Source organism: Meles meles, chromosome 17 (genome assembly GCF_922984935.1).
Source record: "Meles meles chromosome 17, mMelMel3.1 paternal haplotype, whole genome shotgun sequence".
NCBI classification, from domain to species: domain Eukaryota; kingdom Metazoa; phylum Chordata; class Mammalia; order Carnivora; family Mustelidae; genus Meles; species Meles meles.
The window spans coordinates 4,952,876-4,975,087 of record NC_060082.1 but is presented as its reverse complement, the minus strand read 5'-3'; the positions used below and the strand labels follow the sequence as shown (position 1 = coordinate 4,975,087).

General features: G+C 57.2%; 1 protein-coding gene across 1 annotated transcript; it reads right to left on the bottom strand.

Moving 5' to 3' along the window:
• Positions 1–7,162: 7,162 nt before the first annotated feature.
• NCSTN (nicastrin) lies at positions 7,163–22,184 on the bottom strand. The gene is made up of 17 exons (XM_045983315.1): positions 22,036–22,184; positions 20,093–20,197; positions 16,051–16,174; positions 15,404–15,525; positions 14,827–14,972; positions 13,974–14,124; positions 13,582–13,691; positions 13,172–13,324; positions 12,410–12,514; positions 12,154–12,231; positions 11,269–11,441; positions 9,864–9,966; positions 9,680–9,775; positions 9,378–9,465; positions 8,957–9,111; positions 8,530–8,742; positions 7,163–7,985 (listed from the first exon to the last, which is right to left on the bottom strand). Exons 1-17 carry the CDS (start codon positions 22,118–22,120, stop codon positions 7,863–7,865), a joined length of 2,130 nt encoding a protein of 709 aa, XP_045839271.1. The 5' UTR covers positions 22,121–22,184; the 3' UTR covers positions 7,163–7,862.
• Positions 22,185–22,212: the final 28 nt, after the last annotated feature.

The following is a 22,212-nucleotide window of genomic DNA, read 5'->3' as shown; positions in this document are numbered from 1 at the left end:
AGTGGCACACACGCGCGCACACACACACACACTCACAGACACAGACACACCTGAGCGGGCCCAGCCCTATGTATATATATGGAGATACACACACACCCCCAGCCCTCCATTGGCTGGTCCAGGCCCCCCCCCTCATCAATATTAAACAGTCAGGCCAGGCAGCCATTGGCAGAGGGAACTGGGAACACCCCCCCCACCCCACCTCCCGGGAGCTGGGGGTGGGGAATGGCCCTGGGGGGGGCAGGGAGTAGGGGAGCAGGGACATCTGTTCTCCATGCATATTTCATAAGCGAGAAATGGAGAGCCCAGGGAAGGGGTGGGGCTGGGGCGAGAGCCAGGGCAGGATCACAGATGAACCCCCTCAGTCTTCCACACCAGAGGCGGTGGGGACAGAGGCCCCCAGCATGCCAGGTTTAAGCACCATGGTCCTATTCCCAGTCCCAGTGTGACTTTGACAGCCCTTCCCCCATGTCCCTTCTCCTGGGAAGAAGGCTCTCCGAGGTACGCAAGTGGACAGCGCTAAAACGTGGAAAAGGACCCCAGAGCCCTTGCTGTCACCAAGCTCTCATCTTTCACAAAGCTGGTGCCTGGCGGACCCCCTGGAGGCTGCCTGTGGCTCCTGTTCAGGCGCCTGCCCTGACTCAGTCACCCCACACCCTCTATCCCAGCCCTCGTCCGCCCACCTTCCTCGGCACCAGGGGCAGCCGGGTCAGATTCCTGACACGGAGCTGACCCACTGGGAATTAGGGGCCCTGGGGAGGAAAGGAAGGGCTAAAGGCGGAGTGAGGACGTGGGAGAAGGCTGGGCAGGGCGGCCTGGACAGTTGGGAGTGTGCCGGGGCAGCCAATGAGCAGTAAGAAAACCAGATACAGAGCTATATGCAAACGGGCCTTGGTGAAGTTCACACGAGTAGCTCAGCTTCCTCCGGCCCATGCGTGTGTGTGTGCGCCCGTGCATGCGTGTCTGAGTGCATGTGTGTGCATGTGTGTTGCAGGGTGACAGGGGCTGGGATCAAGGGAAGCACAGAGAGGCAGAGGGCTGCGGTCCTGCGTGCTCTCCTCCATCCAGCTGTTGGATATCTTCATGGAGTCTCTTTGAGTGTCCAGAATGAATGATGATCCTGAGCACTGCGGAGAGAGTGTGCTACGGTGAAGAAAGCCCTGGTGGGCTGTGTGACCTCGGACAAGTAACTTAACCTCTTAAGCCTCAAACGTCCTTTTCTGTAAAATGGGGTTAATTATAGCTGCTTCCTACGTCGCCATGGAGACCGAGTTATTGCATAAAGGTCTGGTTATCCCCAGACCTCGGTAGGAGCACACCCCACCTGCTGGTTGTCGGAGTCATTTGCCATTTCCCTGCTGCCCATCAACCTTTCCTGGGCTTTCTCCAGGGTGAGGCATTCCCCAAGGGGAGTCCTCTAATCCCTCCCCTAGCTCCCCTGCCCCTCCTCACCCCCAGGTGTGGGAGGTGCCAACTCCCACCTGGGCAGGCCCAGACAGGTGCCCCGGCGCCAGCAGATGGGCTGAGCTGGAGGGGAACGGAGGCTTGAGGAGGGGGGCTGGGGGGCAGGGGATCAGGTGGCATCTCAGTTCTTGCATCATCTTTGCCGTGGTGCTGATTAAAAACCGATCTCCACCTAATGAGCCCCCAGCAGCCGCGATGCCGCCTCCCCCACCCTCCGGCCCTCCGCCCTGGCCAAGAAATTGGGAGACAGAGAGACCCAGGAGAGAGTGCCATGGGCTGGGCTGGAGAGGAAGGGGAGACAGGGGAGAGGAGGGGACCAGGAGCACGCTGTCGCTGTCGGTGGGTAGCAGACACGGGGCAGGCATGGGGAGAGGGACATGCAGGGCAGACCCAGAGATGAGAGACACAAGAAAGGAACTGCTAGGACGGGAAAGCTCCGTGGAGACTCAGAGATGGGAGCTGGGGGGCACCCGGGGGGCGGGGGGGGGGAGGAGACACGGGAATTCTGGGATGATCTTGCCTGGTACTCGAGAGCCCTGGGGGAGCCCGAGACAGGGTGAGGACACAGACATGGAGGGGGCAGAGAGCCGGGGACGGGGAGACGAGATTAACAGAACTCTAGGTCTGAGGGACTGTGACCGAGGCTGGGAGGCCCCATCCCACAGGGGGAGATGTTAAGGGAAACAGAAGCAAAACCTAGAGGGACCCCAGGAGCAGAAGCACCCCATCCTGGGGGTGCTGGTGGGGAAGGTGGGGAGGAACAGGGTCCCAGTCCTCAGTGTCTCTCCTTGTAGGCTGTTTGAGAATTTGGTCCTATGATGTCATCCTCGGTATACCCAGCCGGAGCTGTCCCCACACACTGGGGTTAGATGGTGAGGGGGTTGCCCTGGGACCTCCTTCTGTGGCCCCGGGACCCTGGACTCTGGGGCCCCCCAGCTCCAGCTCCTCTGAGGGACTCCATTTTTGTTCCTCAGGGGAGTAGCCAAGATGAACACAAGCCTGTGATACGGAGGAGCCGGAAACATGGGGCACCGGAAAGAAAGAGTAACGCTCCCGAACTGGGAGCCGGTGGACCTGGGTCCATGGCCCGGTGACCTTCCCCGGTCATTAATCTTGACTTAGGCTGTTTTGTCCTCTGTGAAATGGGGATCAATCAAGCTGCCTTCCTCACAGGGCGCTTGTCGCACACTGTGGGGGAGTCCTAGGCCAAGCACTCACCCCAACCTGGACATCTGTGCGGGGTGACTTGAGTCACCTTCATGCATGCGTGTATCTGAGGCATTACGGGTCAGCCCAGGCCGCCGGCAGCCCTGGGCCGAGGGGGCAGGACACCCCCCCCAACTGTCCCCCAAGCTGTGTGAGGGTCTCTGCTGCGGGAAGAGCAGGAAGGGGCCTGAGCGGGCCCTCTGGCTGGTCGTCATCACTTTGTGTGCCGTTGTGAGCAGTTTTTCAGACTGTCACCGTCTTTCCATGTCTACACTGCCTTCAAGGTGGATTGCTGGGGTGGGAGGCTGGAGTGTGGGGAGGCCACGGGGTCCTGGGCCTAGTCCTTGAGGGCGGGGGAGGGACCGGAGGAGCTGGGAAGCAGTGGGTTTGGCAGGAGCGGGGTGACATATGCGGGGAGCCCTGGGGACCCAAGCAGGCGAGCGGCTGGCAGGGAGAGCAGACGGCGTTAACCCTAGCTGTGCCACGCTGCCCGACCCTTTCCAGGGAGTGGCCCCGGCTGGGCTGTTACGGGGAAAGACTGGTCCGCGTTCAGGGTCTTGAGAGCCAGGCAGGCTGGAGGAGCCCGGGCAGCGGCCTCGGTGTGGCTGGGAAGCCTTGGCCCTGCCTCCACCTCCTTGTCGGCTCCCACGCTGGCTCTGTCCGTCTGTCTTTCTCGTCTCTCCCCTCCGGGTGCCTCTAGAAGGTGACAGCGGGTCTCCACTCTGGTGAACTACACAATCTGTCAGTCCCTCCGCTGCCAGCCGGGCTGGAAGCCCCCCTTTCCAGTGGCCGGCCAGGGCCCTCTCCCACCCTGGCCCCCAGGCCTCGCTGCCTTTGTCTCCCCGGGCGGCCTCGCCTTTCTTCTTTCCTCTCTGCACACCTCTCCGCAGCCCCAGCCCAGCTCCAATCTCATTAAGGCCTCCAACCACTGCCCCTCCAGCCTTTCCCCCTCCCTCCCCCACCCATCTGTCTTCCCAGCAGCTCCGCTCTTTGTGTCCACCCATCTGTCACCAGCAGCTCCGGGGCCCACTCCCCTCCCAGCCACGCCCGCCGCCTCCCCCCCACCTCCCGCAGTTCCCTTTCCCCCTTTGGCCCCGGGCTTCCCTACTTCCTGTTTCCCCGTACTAGTTTATTCTTTTCAGGATGCCGGCTTTCCTCTCCTCTCCCTGCCCTTTCTCCAAGTCCTCTCTGGAGGTGTGGGCGGAAGGGGACCCCAGGGTCCCGGCCCCAACCCCTCCCCCCCATGGCCAGCCCACTGGAGCCTAAGCCTCGAGGCTTACTTGGCGTTGCGTCATCTCTAGGCCTCCTGAGGTGGCCCCTGCGTGTGTCTACCCGTGTTTTCCCTACTCCGACGACTCAGGGACAACTCGGGGACTGAGGACGAAGGCACAGAGCTCTGCCTGCCTGTCTCCACTGCAGGATGGTGGAGGCCCCTGTACCTTCTGTGTGTGGATTCAGGAAGGAATACAAATCATACCCCAGGCCATTTGAACCCCAACCTGGAAAGGGCTCTCCCTTCCCAAGCTCAGCTACAACTTCAGGGAGGATTGGGGGGGCGGGGACCTGAGTCTCGGAGTCACTTTGCAATGGCCTTTGTGCTGCCGTCCCACCACCCACCCCCAGACTCCTAGGGTCCTGGGGTTACAGCGCAATAAATGCCTCCCAGGCCTTCCTCTCTGGGAGGAAAACTTCCTAACGGCCTTAGAAAGTTCAAGAATTGATCAACAGGGGCACCTGGGTGGCTCAGTGGATTAAGCCGCTGCCTTTGGCTCAGGTCATGATCTCAGGGTCCTGGGATCGAGCCCCGCATCGGGCTCTCTGCTCCACAGGGAGCCTGCTTCCTCCTCTCTCTCTGCCTGCCTCTCTGCCTACTTGTGATCTCTGTCTGTCAAATAAATAAATAAAAAAATCTTAAAAAAAAAAAAAAGAATTGATCAACAGTCTGCCCTTTTTTTGAGATTTTACTTATTGATTTATTTGAGACAGAGAGAGAGAGAGCATGCGGAGGGAGAGGGACAAGCAGACTTCAGGCTGAGCCTGGAGCCAGACTGACAGGGAGTTTGATCTCACGACCCTGAGATCATGACCCGAGCCAAAGCCAAGAGCCTGCTGCTTAACCATGTAACCGACTGAGTCATCCCGGGGCCCCAAGAATTGACCAACCTTTCATTCCCACCGCCCTGAGGAGTTGAGTGTGAAAGTGAGGCCACATGGAGGCGGCTGTGAGAGCCAGCAGGGACCCTGGACAGCTGCCCCTCGTCTGACTCCGCATGGTACAGGCAACACGGGCCCCCCCGGGCGGGATGCCCCTTCCAGAAGCACACAGACCATTCACTGCACACCGGGCCCCCCGCCCAACGCCAGCCTTCCGTCGTCTGAGCTCAGGCAGAACCTATTCCCAGCACTGATTTTCACCGAGCGTGCGCTGCTCTGCCTGGTTATTTATCCTGTGTCCTGTCGCTTTCTGCCATCCAGGCTCTGGACCCTAAGTCTCTAAGGGAAGCTGCCGTATCTCACCATCGCTTTTTCCAAGGCGAGGACAGAGCACCTTGTCACAGCCGTGCTCCGTAAATGTTGATGACTGCCCGCGCAGATACAAGACTTGTTCTGGTCTCCGCTCGGTTCTAATTCACCTTGGGCAAGCCATGCACTCACTCTGGGCGACTGTTTCCCCCATTTGCTGAATGAGGGAGATCATGCGTACAATTCTGTAGTTTTGCTTACAGGGTTCCACGAAGAAACAGAGTCCTACCGAGTAAGGTGGGGTCTTGGTCCAGAACACCAGACTCTCCATGAAAACATCTGCGGGCACTTGCTTTCGGGAAGGCCGAGAGAAGCAAGGGAAGAAACACCAGCGGTCGGGAGAGCCCTCAGCCCCGACATACAGGGGGGCTGCCGCAGGTAGAGACGGGCTGGGTCCTGGGACAGAGCTGTCCGCTCTTCAAGCCCCGCAGGGGTAGAAGTAGGAGGGGAAGTGACGCATCCCCAGGGGGCACGGGGTGGGGGGGAGCAAGGCCCGAAGTGAATGTGGGGGAGGCAGGCTGAGGCGTTGAAGTCTGTGACCCTAACCGGCTGCCAGCCGTGACGGTGGCCACGAGGTCTCCAGCGCACAGCGGGTGCGTGGGGAGGAGCCAGACCAAGGTCTCAGCGAAGGGGCCCCTGAAGGGGTCAGCCGGGGGTCTGTGCCCCTCCTATGGAGCTTGGTCTCCCCAAGGGCCATGGGGAGAGCCCGGTTTGGGAGGGTTGTGAGGTCGGGGTGGCACGGGGGGGGGGGCGGTAGACAAGCTGGTGCGAAGCGTTCCCGGGCCGAGGAGACTGGGCCCCCTGTCTTGTACCAGCGCCCACGCTGTGCAGCCCCCTCGCTGGCACCCAGCCGCTTCCCTGCTTCCCGAAGCCGCCAGCGGGCCGCGGGAGCTCACTGCCCTGTCCGCTGGGAGACCCTGTTGGCCGAGCGAGGCGCGGAGTCGGCCGCGATGGTGGCAGCTGCTCCTGCCTCCCGCCGGCACAGCCAGCACAGCGCGCGGGCCAGGGGGGTGTGGGCTGGGGCGGAGCGGGGCTCATTTCTACCTCCTACAACCCCAAACACGTCCGCTGACGGGAACCTCAAGGAAAATCAGCCCCTCAGCGGGATACAGGAAAGTGAACAGCCCAGCCCCGGGGACTGGGAGCAGGTCCTTCCCAGGTCAGGGGTCTTGGGGCCTCAAGGCTGCAGTGAGGGGACAAGGCTGGCCTCAGGCACGGCTCCAGAGGGGTCTTCCCCTCCCCAGACTCGCTGCTGCCCACCCCTCCCGCCCCAGCGTTGAGCTGTGCGGCCATACTCTGCAATTTTGCTCCCAGAAAGACCCGGGAATTCGAGTATTTGCCCAGAGCCAAGGTTTTCTTTCCAGGAGAGTCCGAAACCACTCCTGTTTCGGTCTACAAAGTGCCCACGGGCAACAGGAGGCCCAATCCCTCGGCATTCCAGCCCAGGCCCCGTGTGACCTGCCCTGGCCTTGTCTCCTCCTCCGCTGCGCCCTGGACAACTTGGCCTTCCCGAATGCGACCCGCGCCTCCCGGGCTCTGTGCTTCCGCGGCTGAACTCCGGCCAAAACTCAGATGCCTCCCGGCTCTGGGCGGCCTTTCCAGACGCCATCCAGGGCCCTGAAGCCTGCCGCGTGCTGTCCGAGTACTCCAGATCCGCCGCCCGCCATCACACCAGTTACCCGTCTCTCCCCGAGGGCCGGTCCCCTTCACTCCCGCACCCGAGCTGGCGTCTCGGGTGAACAAAGCCGCACCCGTCCAATACAAAGTGGGAAACGAGCCTAACGTGGTTCTTGCGAGAGGGAAGCTAGGGCTCGGCGGCGCCGCGGGAGCCCTGCTGGGAGGACTTCCTCCGTTTCTGACAGAGCCTCGCTCCTTGAGCCCCCAGAGACCCAGAGAGCACGTGAGGTAACAACTTCGTGACTTGTGGTTGCTGTCACCGAACGCCAGGGTGTGGAAGAACACGGACAGGTCACGTGGGACAGTCTATTTTAATGAAACTTGCTATTTATATATTTACACACACGCGCACACGAGTGTGCACGCACACACACACAAAAGAGAAGAGAAAACAAAAATAGATATTACAGCTTCATAAAATCACAATGAGCGCTGTGGCCGGAGGTGGGCCACCACCCAGCCCACCCCCCTGCTGGGCCACCTAAGGGTCTGGGGACAGGACAGCAGGAGGGAGACAGCAGGCTAGGCCCCAGAAGGCCTGGCTTGCTCCTTAGGGCTTCCTTGTAGTTTGTCCCTGGCATCGGGCCTTCCTGTCCCTCCCAGTGAGGAAACAGGAAATGGATGGATATGGGGTGGGGTGGGGAGCAGAGGGTGGTCTTGGGCAGGGGAGGAGGGGAGAAGAGGGACCCTGAAGAAGGTCAGTGAGGGGGTGCAGCTAGGAGTCGAACAGGAGCAAGAAGCTTCTATTTGCCATTCCAGAATCTGGCAGGGGTGAGGACTGACCATGGAAGGGGAGACGGGCAGGGGGAGCTGGAGAGGACAGGTGACTTGCTTCTCCCTCCCTGTCTCTTTTGGGCGGTTCCACTTCTTACATTAATTCCAGTCTGAGCAGGCCCAGAGAGGTTCCAGTGACAAACTAGTGGTTTCTGTCCCCAGGGGACACATGATCTAGGACATGAACAGGAGAGCTGGCGGGAAAGCCAGCTTGCTCTTCAGTAAGACACAGCTCCGGGCTCCCGGGGGGCGATGAAAAGGACGTCGGCCTTGGCGTTGATGCAGTAGGTGACGACGAGAGAGAAGACGAGGATGCCGAAGCCCACCATCAGCGTGATGAACTGCGGGCAGGGCGGGCAGGGAAGGGCAAGGTGCTCTCAGAACTCAGCCGTTTCCTCCGAGTTCCGCACCCGGCTCTGAGCGCCAAATCCCAGGCAATCAGAGGCAACATCTTCCCAACTGGGAGACTGAGTCTCTCCATTTGCAAAGAGAAGTAAAGGGTCTCTGCTCTTCTTTCCCCCTTGCCTGAGTTAGATTTTAAGCATCCCGAAGTTAGGATCCATGACTTTTGACTCTGGTGGCAATTACATCACTGGCTTCCTCAGGCCAGATGCTCAAGAAATGGGGGGCCCTGTCCACAGCCCAGGCGCAGCAGGTGGGGCACTGCTGGCTGGGATGGAGCTGCGGGGGGGTCTCGGTGGGAGCCCAGCTCCAGCACGGGCACAGACCCCGCCTCTCCGTGAAGACAGGCTTCCTAACGGGGCATGCCGGCTGACAAGGGACAGAGTCATAGGTGGTTTCTGCGGCACATCTGGGCCAAATGGGAGACGGGAGGGGGTGTGAGGGAAGAGGCAGTAGCCGCAAGGGGACCCCCGCCCGGCTCACCTCCAGCTCTCTGCTGGCTATCAGAAAGATGCGGGCCCGGATGTCTTTCCAGCGGCTCTCCGTCCACGTCGAGTACTCAGTCGAGCCCCACTGCCTCAGCTCAAAGGCGGGGGACAGGGCCCTGGCCAGTCGCGCCGTGGAACGCACACAGTGGGGCAGCCGGTCCGTCTCGTTGGAATTCAGAGGGCCCTGGACCCACGCGTACTCGTACAGCTGCACGGCAAGACAGGCCACGGCGCGGGGCCGAGGCGATCCGCTCTCAGACAGGGTCTGCTTCCACCCTGGCTACTGCCCCTCCAACCCTCGAGTTTAAGGCGCTGCAGCCTCTCCATCCCAGCCCCTTGGGTCCGGCCAGGCCCAGGACATTCTCCAACTTCCCCAGGGGAAAGGGGCCCTCGGGGCACCTCCCACACCCACTACCACTCACATCCTTGTTTTCACTGGGGACTTTACTTGGGTCCTGGCACTGCTCTCGGGTAAGGTCGACCACCTGGCCAGTCAGGTTTGCCAAGGCGTACTGCACCACGTACGTGGTGTTGGTGGGGCTGGACACGGCGATGTAGTGCTGAAGAGGCCCATCGCCTGAGAGGAGACCGCAGGGGAGGGAGGATTTGGAGGGTGGAAGGCGGGTGTGGGTGTGAGACAGAGGAGCCCGAGGTTGGCAGGGGCCCGAGAACAGAAGGTTAAGAGAATGGATCCAACATGTATCAGGAGAAGGAAAGGAAAACAGAGGGGAGGAAAAGGACAGGACAGAAAAGGGGAAAAAAAAAAAAAAAGGATTAAACCGAGACTCTCTCTCTCTATCCCTTGCCTTGGTCAAGGGTGCCATTCCCACAGCAGGTGCTTACCCAAGTAGGGCCTTAGGTCCGGCCTGAGGACAGACTGGAACCAGGAATTGTTGGCTCTGACCAGGAACCCATAGAGCAGGCGGGTGACCTAGGATTGGGGCAGCGAGAAGCAACAACCTCGAGACCCGGAGCCCAGGGAGCGTTCTCCGGGGAAATCCTGTTGCGGGCCAGGGGCTGGGGAGGCGGGCGAGCCCCACCCGGCTGCGCTCCCAGGTTTGGGAGGAGAGACAAGTGACAGAGAGGATGGGGCAGGCTGCTGCAGGAACAGGGCTGGCGAGGAGGCAGGGTCCGCCTGTCCCTACCGTGTGGGCATCGGCCCGGATGGCATCGGTGAGGTTGGTCCCTCCCGCGAGCTGGTACAGCGCACGTGCCAGCACTGTGGCCACATCCGCCAGAGCCTGCGGCAGGCGAGGAAGGGGGCTGAATGGCCCACCTCTTCCAACCTCTAAGCAGCTTCACTGTGCTCCCCGCCCAGGTGAGTGCTACCTTGGCAGTGTCCGTCACGAAGTTCAGGTCCTCCTCGGGGCTCTGCCACTCGGGATAGCTGACGTTGATGTTCTCCGCAGTGTCGTAAATGCTCTGGTAATAGCTGCCGGGAGAGGCGCCGTGAGCCTCGGCCACACGCGGCCAGCGCCCTGCCCCGGCCCCCCTCGCAGGCCCCTCCTGCGGAAGCCTCTCTCGTCATCCTCCGAGGAAAGGAAGAGAGCACGAGGGTTCCACATCGGAGACGGCGTGGGGACCGGGAGATGGGAGAGGCGCGATCAAATACAGGGACCCTCAGAACGGACACGCGAGAAAAGGCAAATGAGATCAGGAATGCAGGAGTCTTCCTTCCCGGGAAGCTTCAAACGGAAGAGACGCTCTCCCTCTGCGTGGGCTGTAGACACGCAGGACGGCTGAGAGGACTTCCTGGGAGCACGCCCGCCATCTAGAGCTTTCGTGTGGCGGTTCCAACAAATGTCAGCATTGAGGGTGGGCTGGGGCAGAGGGAGACGAGCGGGTCTGCTCCCAGACACACCGCACTGCGCCAGGTCCCCGGGGAGCCCGGCAGAGGCGCGTCCGAGCCCAGCGGAGCACTCCCAGCCTTCAGCCCCGACACATTCTGGCCCCCACAGGACCAAGGCCAAACGTGTGCAAACGACCATTCTTGACCCCAAGGTGCTGCGGGGGTCAGACATGGAGGAGAGTGCTGACCTGAGCTCTGGAAGCGTCCCTGCCCCAGATAAATGAGAAAGTCCTCCCTGGCTGGGGTCAGAGAACTGAAACTTAAGTGTTTTTACTCAGAAACCCGTTTGGTCTCATGGAAGAGGGAAGGGGAGCTGGGGGCCTAGCAATCCAGCCCCGGTGAGAAGTCCCCCAACAGCACAGGGCTGCAGTTAGGGGCCGTCTGGGGTGCCCAGGACCAGGAGAGAGGTGACCGACAGGGCCTCCCCCCTTCTCTCTGGAGTCCCTTCATCTGTAGGGGACACTTTTACCCCACGGCAGGCACACGTTACACTTCAGAGCACGAGTACTGTTTGCACGCCCAGCACCCTGGGGCAGCCCCCCACCGGCCAGCTCCTGCGGGACGTGCTGCCCTCTGCTGGCAGCCCTGGGGACCCAGGCCTCCGGAGAGCGGGGTGAGGCTGGCTGAGCAAGGATGCTCTGTGCCAGGGAAGGCTGAGCGGGGCCTGTTCTCGAAGTCGCCACCAAGTTAGATGAGGTGCCTGGCTTGGAGGTGAGCAGGCTACTGAGCAGAGGACACGAATTGACCTGCGCTCTGGAGAGGACGCTGTGGGGGCAGGGGAGGGTGGGGCTCTTTCTTGACACAGAGACATCCCCCCGCCACAGACCCCGGACTGCAGCGTTAGATTCTCTCCCGGAACAAGGTTGCGGCCTCGGTGACGCTTACTGGTTATGGAAGACGGCGGAGTGGTCCGCGAGGACAACGCCGGAGATGTTCCGAGCCCGCAGGAAGCGCTGCAGGGAAGACGGCGGGAGGGGCTGGGACTGGTTCAGCCTCCGGAGGGCCACGGCGGGGACGCCAGCTCCGCTCCTCTCCAGCGTGCTCAGGAGGGCCTCCACCTGCAGAAGTGGGGTAGCTCCGGGTGGCTGGAGGTCTCTTCCAGGCCCACAGGGCCATCTCCCTCGAGTCCCCAGCTTGGGAGCTGCCCCAGGCCTCCTGCACCCCAATTCCTCAAGCCCTTGGGAACGAGGCTGAGTGTCCTGCGGCTCGCACTGTCTTATCTCACTAGATGCTCAACTTCCTATTTGTGCAGAATTAGAGCAGCAAATCACTCCCACAAAACCACGTGGGATGCCGCACAGGAGCCCAGAGAGGAGGCGGGGTGCACGGATACCAGAAGGGCAGGAAGACCACCTCCCGAGACAAACAGGCCTAAAGCTGGACCCTGAGAGGGAGGAGGGTCTTGAGCAAGCGGTGAGGAATGTTGAAGACAATCTGGGTAGAGAGTCTGAAGCAGCCAGGCATCGGGCAGGGCAGCCTGGCCCAGCAGGTCGGTGCGGCAGCAGAGAGAAAGGAGCTAGTCGCTCCCCTGTCCTCTGCTAGGCACGGGGTCAGAGAACTGCCCGTCCCAGGAAACCAACACACGAGCTGCGCTCACAGCTCTTCCTGGGGAGCTGAAACAGCCACGCTGTCCATCCTTTAGCTGGTACCTAACCCGGTCCTGTCTCACAGGCCCTGAGGGCTGGTGCGGGGGGGATAGGGCCTGGGTGAGGGGTGCCCGTACGGTAAGCTGTTGAAACAGGAAGTGAGGAGGAAAGATGCTCAGATTACCTGATTCTGTATGGACCCATTTTTCTGAGACATGGGGTCTGTGTGCATCCACAGCTCTAGGGAATTTCTTAAGGCCACCTGAGGGAGGACGAAGACACAAGCCGTGTCACGGGCGTCCACTGCGGCCCGGACCCGGGAGAAAGGTGTAAGGTCAGAGAAAAGTCAGGGGAGAGGTGGTGGCACGAGCAGGGACAGCAGGACACAGAGGAGGCAGCGTGGAGGAGGAGGGAAGGGGGTGAGGACACCCGCTGCACACCTGTCCCAGCTCCACGAATGACTCAATGTTCTCTAACTGCACAGGAAACTTGCCCTTCTCCATGTCGTAGACCATTCTTGAGCTGCCAATGTAGTCAAAAGTTTCCTGAGGTGGGAGATGGGTGGGAAACGGAACAGATTCCCAAGCGTCAGGGCAGGCTCCGTCCTGGGAGGCCCGATCACCAAGGCTCAAGGCACGAAGGCTACTGTCCCATGTCATCACAGCTGCCGGCCAGCTCACGCCGTCACGTGACTCCACCCTCCTCCCTACCCCGCCTCCCAGTTGTGACCACCCCTCACACGTGTGTATCACAGGACTTCTGGAGCCCAGAAACGGGAGAGCAGCCTCGGCAAAGGCCCCAGGCGAACATCAGCTGTTATGTGCCTGCTCCTTGTCTCTCCCTCCCCTCCGCCCACTCAGCCGCGGCTGCTGTTCCCTGATTCCAGGGCCAGGCTGTGGTGGCAGTGGGGAGAGCCAGGGGCCTCAGGGCCCTTGGGTGGGAGTGGCAGTAAAAGGGTTGAGAGAACAAAAGTAAAAGGCGGGGAAGCAAGGGGACTGGCAGTGATCTCAGGTCAGGGTGCAAAAGCTTCCGAAAATGTGGGACTCCACGGGGAGACACACGGAGTCACATCCGGACGCTCTCTGCCGAATAACCACCTACATCAAGTGCCCAGATGGTCCCCAGATAATAGCCACGCCCCCACAGACCCTGCCTGCTGCCCCTCCTCCCCATTCAACCGTAGCCAAAGAGCACTTCCATACCCCTTGGAAGAAGACGAACATGACATTGCGGGGAAGGGTGGCCACATCAGGGGCCTTCTGCAAAGCTTCAGCAGCAGCTAGCTGAGTGACGAAGGAGGCCACGGCACTTTCAGCCCCTGGGGCCACATTCCAGAAAAAGGAACGACTGTCCAGCTGGGCACAGCAGAAAAGGCAGGGGAGGCAGGCTTTGAAAATGGCCATTAGGACAACGCCCCAGGCCCCCGAACCTTTTCCAGCCAAGAGAATGTTCATATCCTGGGATAACGGCTAAGCTGGGGAGGCCCAGAGCCCAGATCCCTCTCCACGGAGGCTCCCCACCATAGCAAGCCGGAAATCTGATATGCCCGCACGAGGCCTGCCAGCCCGTCCTGGACCAGCCCCGTCCACCCTGATCAGGGGCCAACACTCACCCGGGTCGCAGCAACCACAACCTTGTCGTTGGGCTCTAACATCCCAGACATATTTATAGGCTTAAGCATGCTCCATACGTTGTAGTCGGACAGGGGGTCACAGACGATTTCTGAGCAGGACACGGGAGAGATCAACAGGCACAAGGGAGGCCACAGCCCCAGACATGGCCTGGAAGACTCCTTTGCCCACTGCCCCGTGTGCCTGGGAATCCTTTCCTGTCTCCGCTGCTCAAGGTTGGTTTCTCTGCTCTGCCCACTTCAGGGATCAGTGGCCTCAGTTGTTTGGAATCATTTTTGCATCTCCCACCGCACGCTCCCTGCCTGTAGTTGTCCCTCCCACGCTCCCTGCCCCCCCCACCCCGTTTCCCCGGCAGGCCTTGGCCCTGGCCTACCTGGGTTGATGCTGAAGGTGCTCTGGATGGAGCTGCGCCGCATGCAGGTGGCCGTGCTGAGGACGGCGTGCATGTGGGAGAAGAGCTGCATGGCGCACAGCGGGAAGGTGGGCGCAGAGCCGTTCGGACTCACGTTGTGATCGCGATAGCACTAGGGAGGGAGATGGACCCAACGGAGGCAGTTTGCATGGAGTCCTGACCAGATATCCCAGCAAGAGGGCCCAGCCCCGTCAGGAAGCCACTGTCACATCTGTCCCTAAGCTAGTTATCCTGGTACAAACCCAGGGTGTACAAGGTCCAAGAGAAAACCTCACCAAAGAGCCACAGGCTCAATGCCTCAGTTGGGGTGGACGACACGACCCCATCCCAAATGGCCTGGCTCAAGTTCTTAAAGGGACCTGATGTACAGAGCTGTGAAGCAAGGATCAAAAATCAAATTCAAGACCACTTAGACATCACTGTGAAACTATGGAACAAATGTAATTGCTCTGCGTGTCAGCACAAAGAAGCTAGGCCAGAATTAGCAACTGGCTGGAACTGGAAAAGAATGTCAGAGGTCTCTGACTCTCTCAACGCCTAGTCTGACGCTCTCCCATGTTCGCGGCTCTTATCCAGGGCTCCACACCTTACTTCACAGCAAGTACTGTTTCTATTTTCTTCCAGCCTGAACTGTCAACACTGTAAGAGCAGGCAGGATAGAAATGGGAAGGGAAATGTGAGAAAAATAGAGGTGTTGGCTCTTCTCGGAGCAACTGTCTTTCAGCAGGCATGCTGGGAGATGAGGTTCCTCCAAACAGGCAAAGCGCCTACAAAAGTCTTTGAACTAGAACTGCTAGGAGCTGGCAGTCATTACCTGCTTGATGACCTTGGTTTCATTCTCATCTTCAAGAAGGAAGATGGGGAAACTGAAGTCTTCATAAGCCAAGCCATCTCCCAGGGGGTTCCACTGGATTTCTCTGCAGTGAGCAAATTCTGGCCCATAGGAGTTGGAGTAAATGCCTAAGGGGTGGATGGGGGACAGATTGTTGGGACTCCAAGCGCTCAGGGACCCAGCAAGGGAGGAGGGCTAGAATATCACTGGGTTGGGACCAAGAGTTCCAAAGGAAAGGGTGGCTCAGAGAAGCAAGCATCAACCTGTCACCACTTAGAGTAAAACAGACAGCGGGAACAGGGAGCCTGAGGCTGGCTGATGAAGGATCCGAGCGTGCGACAGAAAGGGACGATGAGAGAGAAGTGGAAGAAGGGGAAGGCATGACGGACACGAAGAAACACCATCTTCTGTTTGGGAGTCAGCTGCTCCCTTACACACAAACGGACGCACAGACAGACGTCCAGACAGATGCGTACCCCTGTCCCCTCCAAAGACATGAGGCTGAAGCAGCAGTGAGCTCTGGGTGACGGGAAGTCCCCCGATCCTCTGGGGCTCTTACCAAACCCATCATTGGGACACTGCACACTAGGAGAGAAGCCAGATGCGGGGCTGGGCTTGGCCAAGGACACGGCCAGGCCAGCGATGCGGCTGGTTCTCCCCTTCAGTTTCTCCATCAGATTCCTGAAACAGGGAGGGAAGGCCAGGAAGGAAGATGCGAAGGTTATTAGTGTCCCAATATCTGTCCAAGGATGGAAACAAATGGGGAACTAATGGAACCGAACCCACTGACTCCTTGTAGCCCTGTAACTAATGTAACGTCGTTTGTCAACTACACACTTAAAAATATTAGAGCAAACAAAACCCACCACAACTGTTGACTCCTTTCTTGCCTTTCCGTCTCTAACTCCTAAGTGAGGCTGATGACCCAACCGGAGCTCAGGGCTTAATCTCACCTACCCTGTCTCTGAGGGACCCTAGAGACCCCTCCTTCCTCCCTGGGGTCTCTTACTCCCTGGAGCTCTATTTATGAGGTCACCAACATGATTCCACTGATGGTGTATGTTTCTGCTGAGGCTCACTCCCACCACCCCGCCCCCTTCATCAGAACAGGGCAGCCAAGGGAGGTTTCTATTCACAGATGTGAGGACGGGCCCCCAAATCTTCCCTCTCTGCTGTGTCTTCCCAGCAGGCACACACAGCCCTCACCTGGTGAAGAGTGCGCCCTCCAGCAGAACCACATAAGGGGGGTTGGGGCCGTCGGTCAACACCCACTGCAGGTCCTCTTCCTTCTCCACCACGTGGATGACTCCTGTGTCCCCACTGACGGAAGCTGTCAGGACAGAATGGGTCACAGTAAAGCTCCCACAGTTGACAATTCTGACTTTGCCTGATTCTGCAGATCATTTATCCCCCAAACATGGCACAGGACACTGGGTGGATGCCGCCACCTCCAGACCCAGACTGGTGGGTCTGACTGGGGGACAAGAGAGCCCAAGAAATCTACACACTAGGCTTTATTCACTAAATCTCAGAAAGGTTACATGATCATTTTCTTGCACGCATCCCTCAATTGTGTGTATGTAGGCACACATACAAATTTCTAGAACAGCAGGCACCAAAGTGGTCAAACCTGTATTTTCTCCAGGAAATGGCAGGTTCTAGATCCCTAGCTCAGAGTTCTAGCACTGAATCTTCCTTTGTGAGAACACATGTGCAGACTCCCTTGGTTTCAGGAGAATTCCTGGGTATCCACTCCTCTGCCCTATTTGGGAATGACTTTACTCGCTTTCAGCCAGTTTTGGGTAAGGTTACTAAAGAACCTTGGGGTCTCTAGAAGATACCTTCCCAACTGATGGGCACTGTTGGATTAATGATGAGCTGACATTGACCCCCTCATTTCTGGGGATCTAGGGTTTCCAAAGACCCTAGGCTGGTCACTCCCAGCTAGGAGCAAACTCATCCATTACCCCAGGATGCCTATAAATATCATCCATTTCCATTTATGCCAGGATGCCACCCAAGTAACATTTTTTATGTGTCTCATGAATGACAAAGACTGGGAAGCACCACGGTAGAGGATGGAGGGTTCATAGTCCCAAATGCCCGTCAAGTCCCTAGCGATCCATGAAGAGCCATCCAGGGTCTCCTCACAAGCCTTCTCCCCACAGAAAATTGGATGTGTTATTCGGATATTGTCTCAGAGCTGTAGTTCTCGACCCTTGCTGTGTATCACTCTGGAGTTTTAAAAAATACAGATACTTGGGCCTTAGTGCTACTAAATCCCCCCCGTAAGTGCACTTTCCAAACCTGCCACAGACAGTCATTATTATTATTGCTTTAAGATTCACTTATTTTAGAGAGACAGGAAGAGGGTGCATGCAGGACGGGCAGAGGGAGAGGGACAGAGACCCTCAAGCAGACTCTGCACTGGGCTCAGACCCTGACATGCGGCTTGATCTCATGACTCTGGGCTCATAGCCTGAGTGGAAACCAAGAGTCAGACACTTAACCAACTGTGCCATCCAGGCGCCCCTCACATGTTTTTTTTTAAGATTTTATTCATCCATTTGACAGACAGAGATCACAAGTAGGCAGAGAGGCAGGCAGAGAGAGAGAGGAAGGGAAGCAGGCTCCCCGCTGAGCGGAGAGCCCGACACGGGGCTCGATCCCAGGACCCTGAGATCATGACCCGAGCCGAAGGCAGCAGCTTAACCCACTGAGCCACCCAGGCGCCCCTCACATGGTTCTTTATTGCATACAGCCAGTCATGAGAATTACGGTTCGAGGTCAAGGCAGTGAAATATCTCTAACTTGTGCAAAACCTTAAGCATATCCTGACTGTCAGCCAAGAAGAAGGTTTCTTCCATGGGATTTGGTAAAATATAGACATGGAAGCAAGTCCCCAACCTTCAGCTACATCTTACACAGAGTAAGTACCTGAGAAGTTCACAGTGACAGTGAAAATAATAAACTTTAGAGGAGTATCAGAATCTGGAATAACTTTAATAAAGATCTAGCTACCAATGGCGGTTCTCGGTCCAGTGAAAGGCAGGAGTCCTCGCCACATAAAATGTGCAGAAAGGAAAAGCTGTTCTGGGGAACAGAACATGTTTCACTGCAGCTCCAAGGAGCACAGTCAGGAGCCAAGCCAAGCCAGGACACTGGACTGAAACACCTGCATTCTAACCTGGTTCCAGCTGGTGGCTATGTCATCTGGAGTAGCTTGCTCACTTTCTCTGGGCCTTCGCCCTTTTTTACTCTTATTCATCTCATACTGTGGTGACAGATTAAGAAAGGAAAGAAAGGAAGGTAAAAGCCCCCTTGGAGCACTTTAAAAGGGGCCGACGGGGCACCTGGCTGGCTCAGTCACTAGAGGGTGTGACTCTTGGTCTCTGAGTTGCAGGTTCGAGCCCCGTGTTGGATGCAGACATTGCTTAAAAATAAAATCTTTAAACAAATAACTAACCAAAAGGGGCCAATAGAAGGAGAGAATTATAATCAGGAAATCAAACCCACATCTTTTTCTCAAGTTTATCATGCTAGCAATCCTAATTAAAGAGGGAGTAGCCTGCTCAGGATGGACAAACATGAAGTAAGACTCACAAATAAACTGAAAAGGAGTCAAGCTCTTCCCAAGGAAGTGGCCAGAGCCCAACCCCTCCCCTCTCGTTTCTCTGTCCTGGCACTTGGCTCATGTCTACAGGTTATTGCTTCCCATGGAGCTGCTCTAAGAACATGCAGCAGAATGACTTGTTCCCAGAGAGGCTATCTGAGAACCACCTCCAGGAGGATGGGGGCCCTGGCGTCCCCACAGCCTTTTGGTACTAGAATGGAGTCCCAGCAAGACCAGCAGTCTGACTCAGCCCACACTGGACACAGCTCTCTGCCACCCACAAACCCAGTTTAAGAACAAACTCTGCAAATTTTATGTGGAACTGTTTGGAGCCAGTTAACCTACTCCCAGAACTTCCTGCACCAAGGACATGGCACAATTAACACAGAGTATAGCTCCGGGAAGGACCTTAAGCAAGCCCTTCACTCCCAGTATGTGTGTTCTCCTGCCAGTCTGGAAGGTTTCCGGCGACCACACGGTACTCACTGCTGGGACCGCGCTCCCTCAGCCATCATCAGTAAGAGTCTAGAGAAGGGAGTTTGATTTTCAGCTTTGTGCATGTGTAATCTAGCCACTTGGCAGGTGTAAATTGAAATTCAGACGTGACCGATTTGATGATGAAGAAACAAAGATCTGGAGCACCTGAGTGGCTCAGTGGGTTAAGCCTCTGCCTTTGGCTCAGGTCACCGTCTCAGGGTCCTGGGATTGAGTTCCGCATCCGGCTTCCTGTTCAGCAGGGAATCTGCCACCCCCTCTTGCTCTGTCCTTCCCACGACCCCCACACCCTGCTCACATACACTTGCTCTCTCTCTCTCTCTCAAATACATAAAACTTTAAAAAAACCCAAGATCTGACTCCATGTTCCCCGCTTACTGCCCAACTGCATTCTGACAGAACAACTATTCACAGGAGAACAAAATCTGAAGACAAGTGAAGCTGGAGGAACTGGGTCCGGCCTCACGTCACTGCTTTCTCCCCCTGCACAGTTTTATAACCGTATCGTCAGGGTACGCTGTTTGGGGAACACATTTGCAAAACATACAAAGACAAATCCGAATGCTTTACTAACCCCCCCTGCAACTGTCTGGCTTTCTCGTATGCCTTCTCTACAAACAGTCCCCTGCCATAACAGAGCCCGTTCCGGTTCCAAAAGATTGTTGAGTGCATGTGATGGCGGGCTCCACAGAAGACGAGGCTTCCTTCTCCTCAGAAAACAGTGGTCTTCTACTTTAACTAGCGGATGGTTAAGAGTCCTGGCTTAGGACTCTTAAGTGGGGCTCAACTGCTAGACTCTTAAGTGGGGCTCAACTGCTAGTTTCACCAGTTAATAGCACGAGGACCTTGGAAACGTTACTCAGCTTCTCTCAGTCTCAGCTTTGTCGTTTGTAAAACGGGGATAAGAGAATATATCTCATGGGTCTGTCGTGGCGGTTAAACGAGATGTACTAGAAGCAGCCTAGGAGTGCAACACTTAGTACGACTAGCTCGCCTGGCTTGACAAATAGTTATCTATCACTTCCTGCCCACGCAGCCTGATTTGGGTGCTGAGACTCTCAAGCAGAACTCGGATCTTCATATCGAGGGTACAGACTGGAATGTCAATGGCCACAAACACAAATCCCAACCTCAACTCACACTGGCAGCCGATCTGATGTGTCGCATTGAGCAGACGGACACAAGGAGCTGTTTTATTTACAGAGATGTAGATCTTCCTCTCCACTGAATTTCCCCTGCAGAAACCTGATCAGAAGACAAAACGTGTCAGAAACCATTGACAGACATTGGCATGATCAAGTCATTCACTTGCTGTATGGCTTGGGTGTATCATACTTTCTAAAATGGGACTAAGGGAAATTCTTCTTCCTTCCTGGACACATTACTGGAGTCAATGAACGTACACAGCTAGGTGCCACAGAGAGTTATTACAAGTTTCACTTAGGGCAACTTATGTCAAAAGCAAAAGAAAGAAAACTTCATTTCCTAAAGCAAAAGCATGTAGCCTCAGAGGTAGCTGCTCCTGGTAGTGTGGATGAGCACACCTCTGCTTCCCACCTTGTGTGAATATATCTACTTGGTTAATAAAAGGATAAGAGAAATCTAACGACAGAGATTACAATAAGAAGTCTGAGACATTTTCCAGCAATCTGAACAGAATTGGAAGAAATCTTTTGCCACAGATGAGTCACTTAATCCAACATCCATAGGTCATTTGTGTGTGGCTAAGGCATGGGGTGACTATAGTTTCTCCTTTGGGAATCTTTTTTTTTTTTAAGATTTTATTTATTGATTTGGGGTGCCTGGGTGGCTCAGTGGGTTAAAGCCTCTGCCTTCGGCTAGGGTCATGATCCCAGAGTCCTGGGATGGAGCCCGGCATTGGGCTCTCTGCTCAACAGGAAGCCGGCTTCCTCCTCTCTCTCTGCCTGCCTCTCTGCCTACTTGTGATCTCTCTGTCAAATAAATAAATAAAGTCTTTTTTTTTAAAGATTTTATTTATTTATTTGACAGAGAGAAATCACAAGAGAGGCGGGCAGAGAGAGAGGAAGGGAAGCAGGCTCTCCGTTGAGCAGAGAGCCCGATGCAGGACTCGATCCCAGGACCCTGAGATCATGACCTGAGCCGAAGGCAGCGGCTTAACCCACTGAGCCACCCAGGCGCCCCTAAATAAAGTCTTTAAAAAAAGATTTTACTTATTTATTTGACAGAGAGAGACAGTGAGAGAGGGATCACAAGCAGGGGGTGGGAGAGGGAGAAGCAAGTTCCCGGTGGAGCAGGAAGCCTGATGCCGGGCTGGATCCCAGGACGCTGGGATCATGACCTGAGCCGAAGGCAGACACTTAACACTGAGCCGCCCAGGCGCCCCTCCTTTGGGGCTCTTTAAAGACAACATGAATTGAGGGGAAGGAAGGGTCATAGTCATACCCAGGCATGTCTGCATTTTAGGGCTCGACCAACTAGAAAGACCTATGGCAGGACGAAAAGGTGCGTAAGCAAACATTTCTGTGCACTGTAAATGCCTCGAGTTCTTGACTCATTACTCCATGGTCTCAGCAGTTAAGAGCGCCCACCGCCCACTCCGTCTCACTTCGCTGGTAAGGCAAACGGAGGCAAAGCACGGGGACGCGATTTTCGGTGGAATCCACAGAGGAAGGAGCGAGCAATCTGCTTTCCCAAGCGCCGCACTGCACCCGCCGGACCGGGCCGCTCTCAGCCTACACAGTCTCCGCGCGCGGGCACGAAGCGGAGCTGCCTGACACCTGTCTTCTGACAAGTGGGTGGGGTGGCTGGGGCCGCGGGGAGAACGAGGCAGCCGGACAGAGTGGGCGGGTCAGTCTGGAAGTCCAGGAAGAGGGCCGGAGGAGGAAATGGGGAGACACGATGTGTCGCGGGGGAGAAGGGACCCTCAAGTCAAGTCCAGGCTAAAGGGGGAACTTCTGTCGCGGGAACGAAAGAGAAAGAGGATTTACTGGGTGCGGGGACAGGGGCAGAGGGGACCAGAAGGGGGACGGCGGCAGTCGCGGGCCGGCCGATTCGGACGGTTCTCCTGACACAGCAGAGCTCACGGGCGGTGGAGGCCTCACCTGCCAGCAGGACGCAGAAAGACACAAGGCGAAGAAGACTCCGACTCCTCGGGTCGGCCACAGAGCCGCCCCCAGCCGCGGCCATCTTGCCTCACGGCTGAGCGGAAGCTTCCCCTCCCCTCTTGTCCGACAGTGGCTTCTCTAGGCCAACACCGGTGCCGTCTCTGTGGTCGGGGG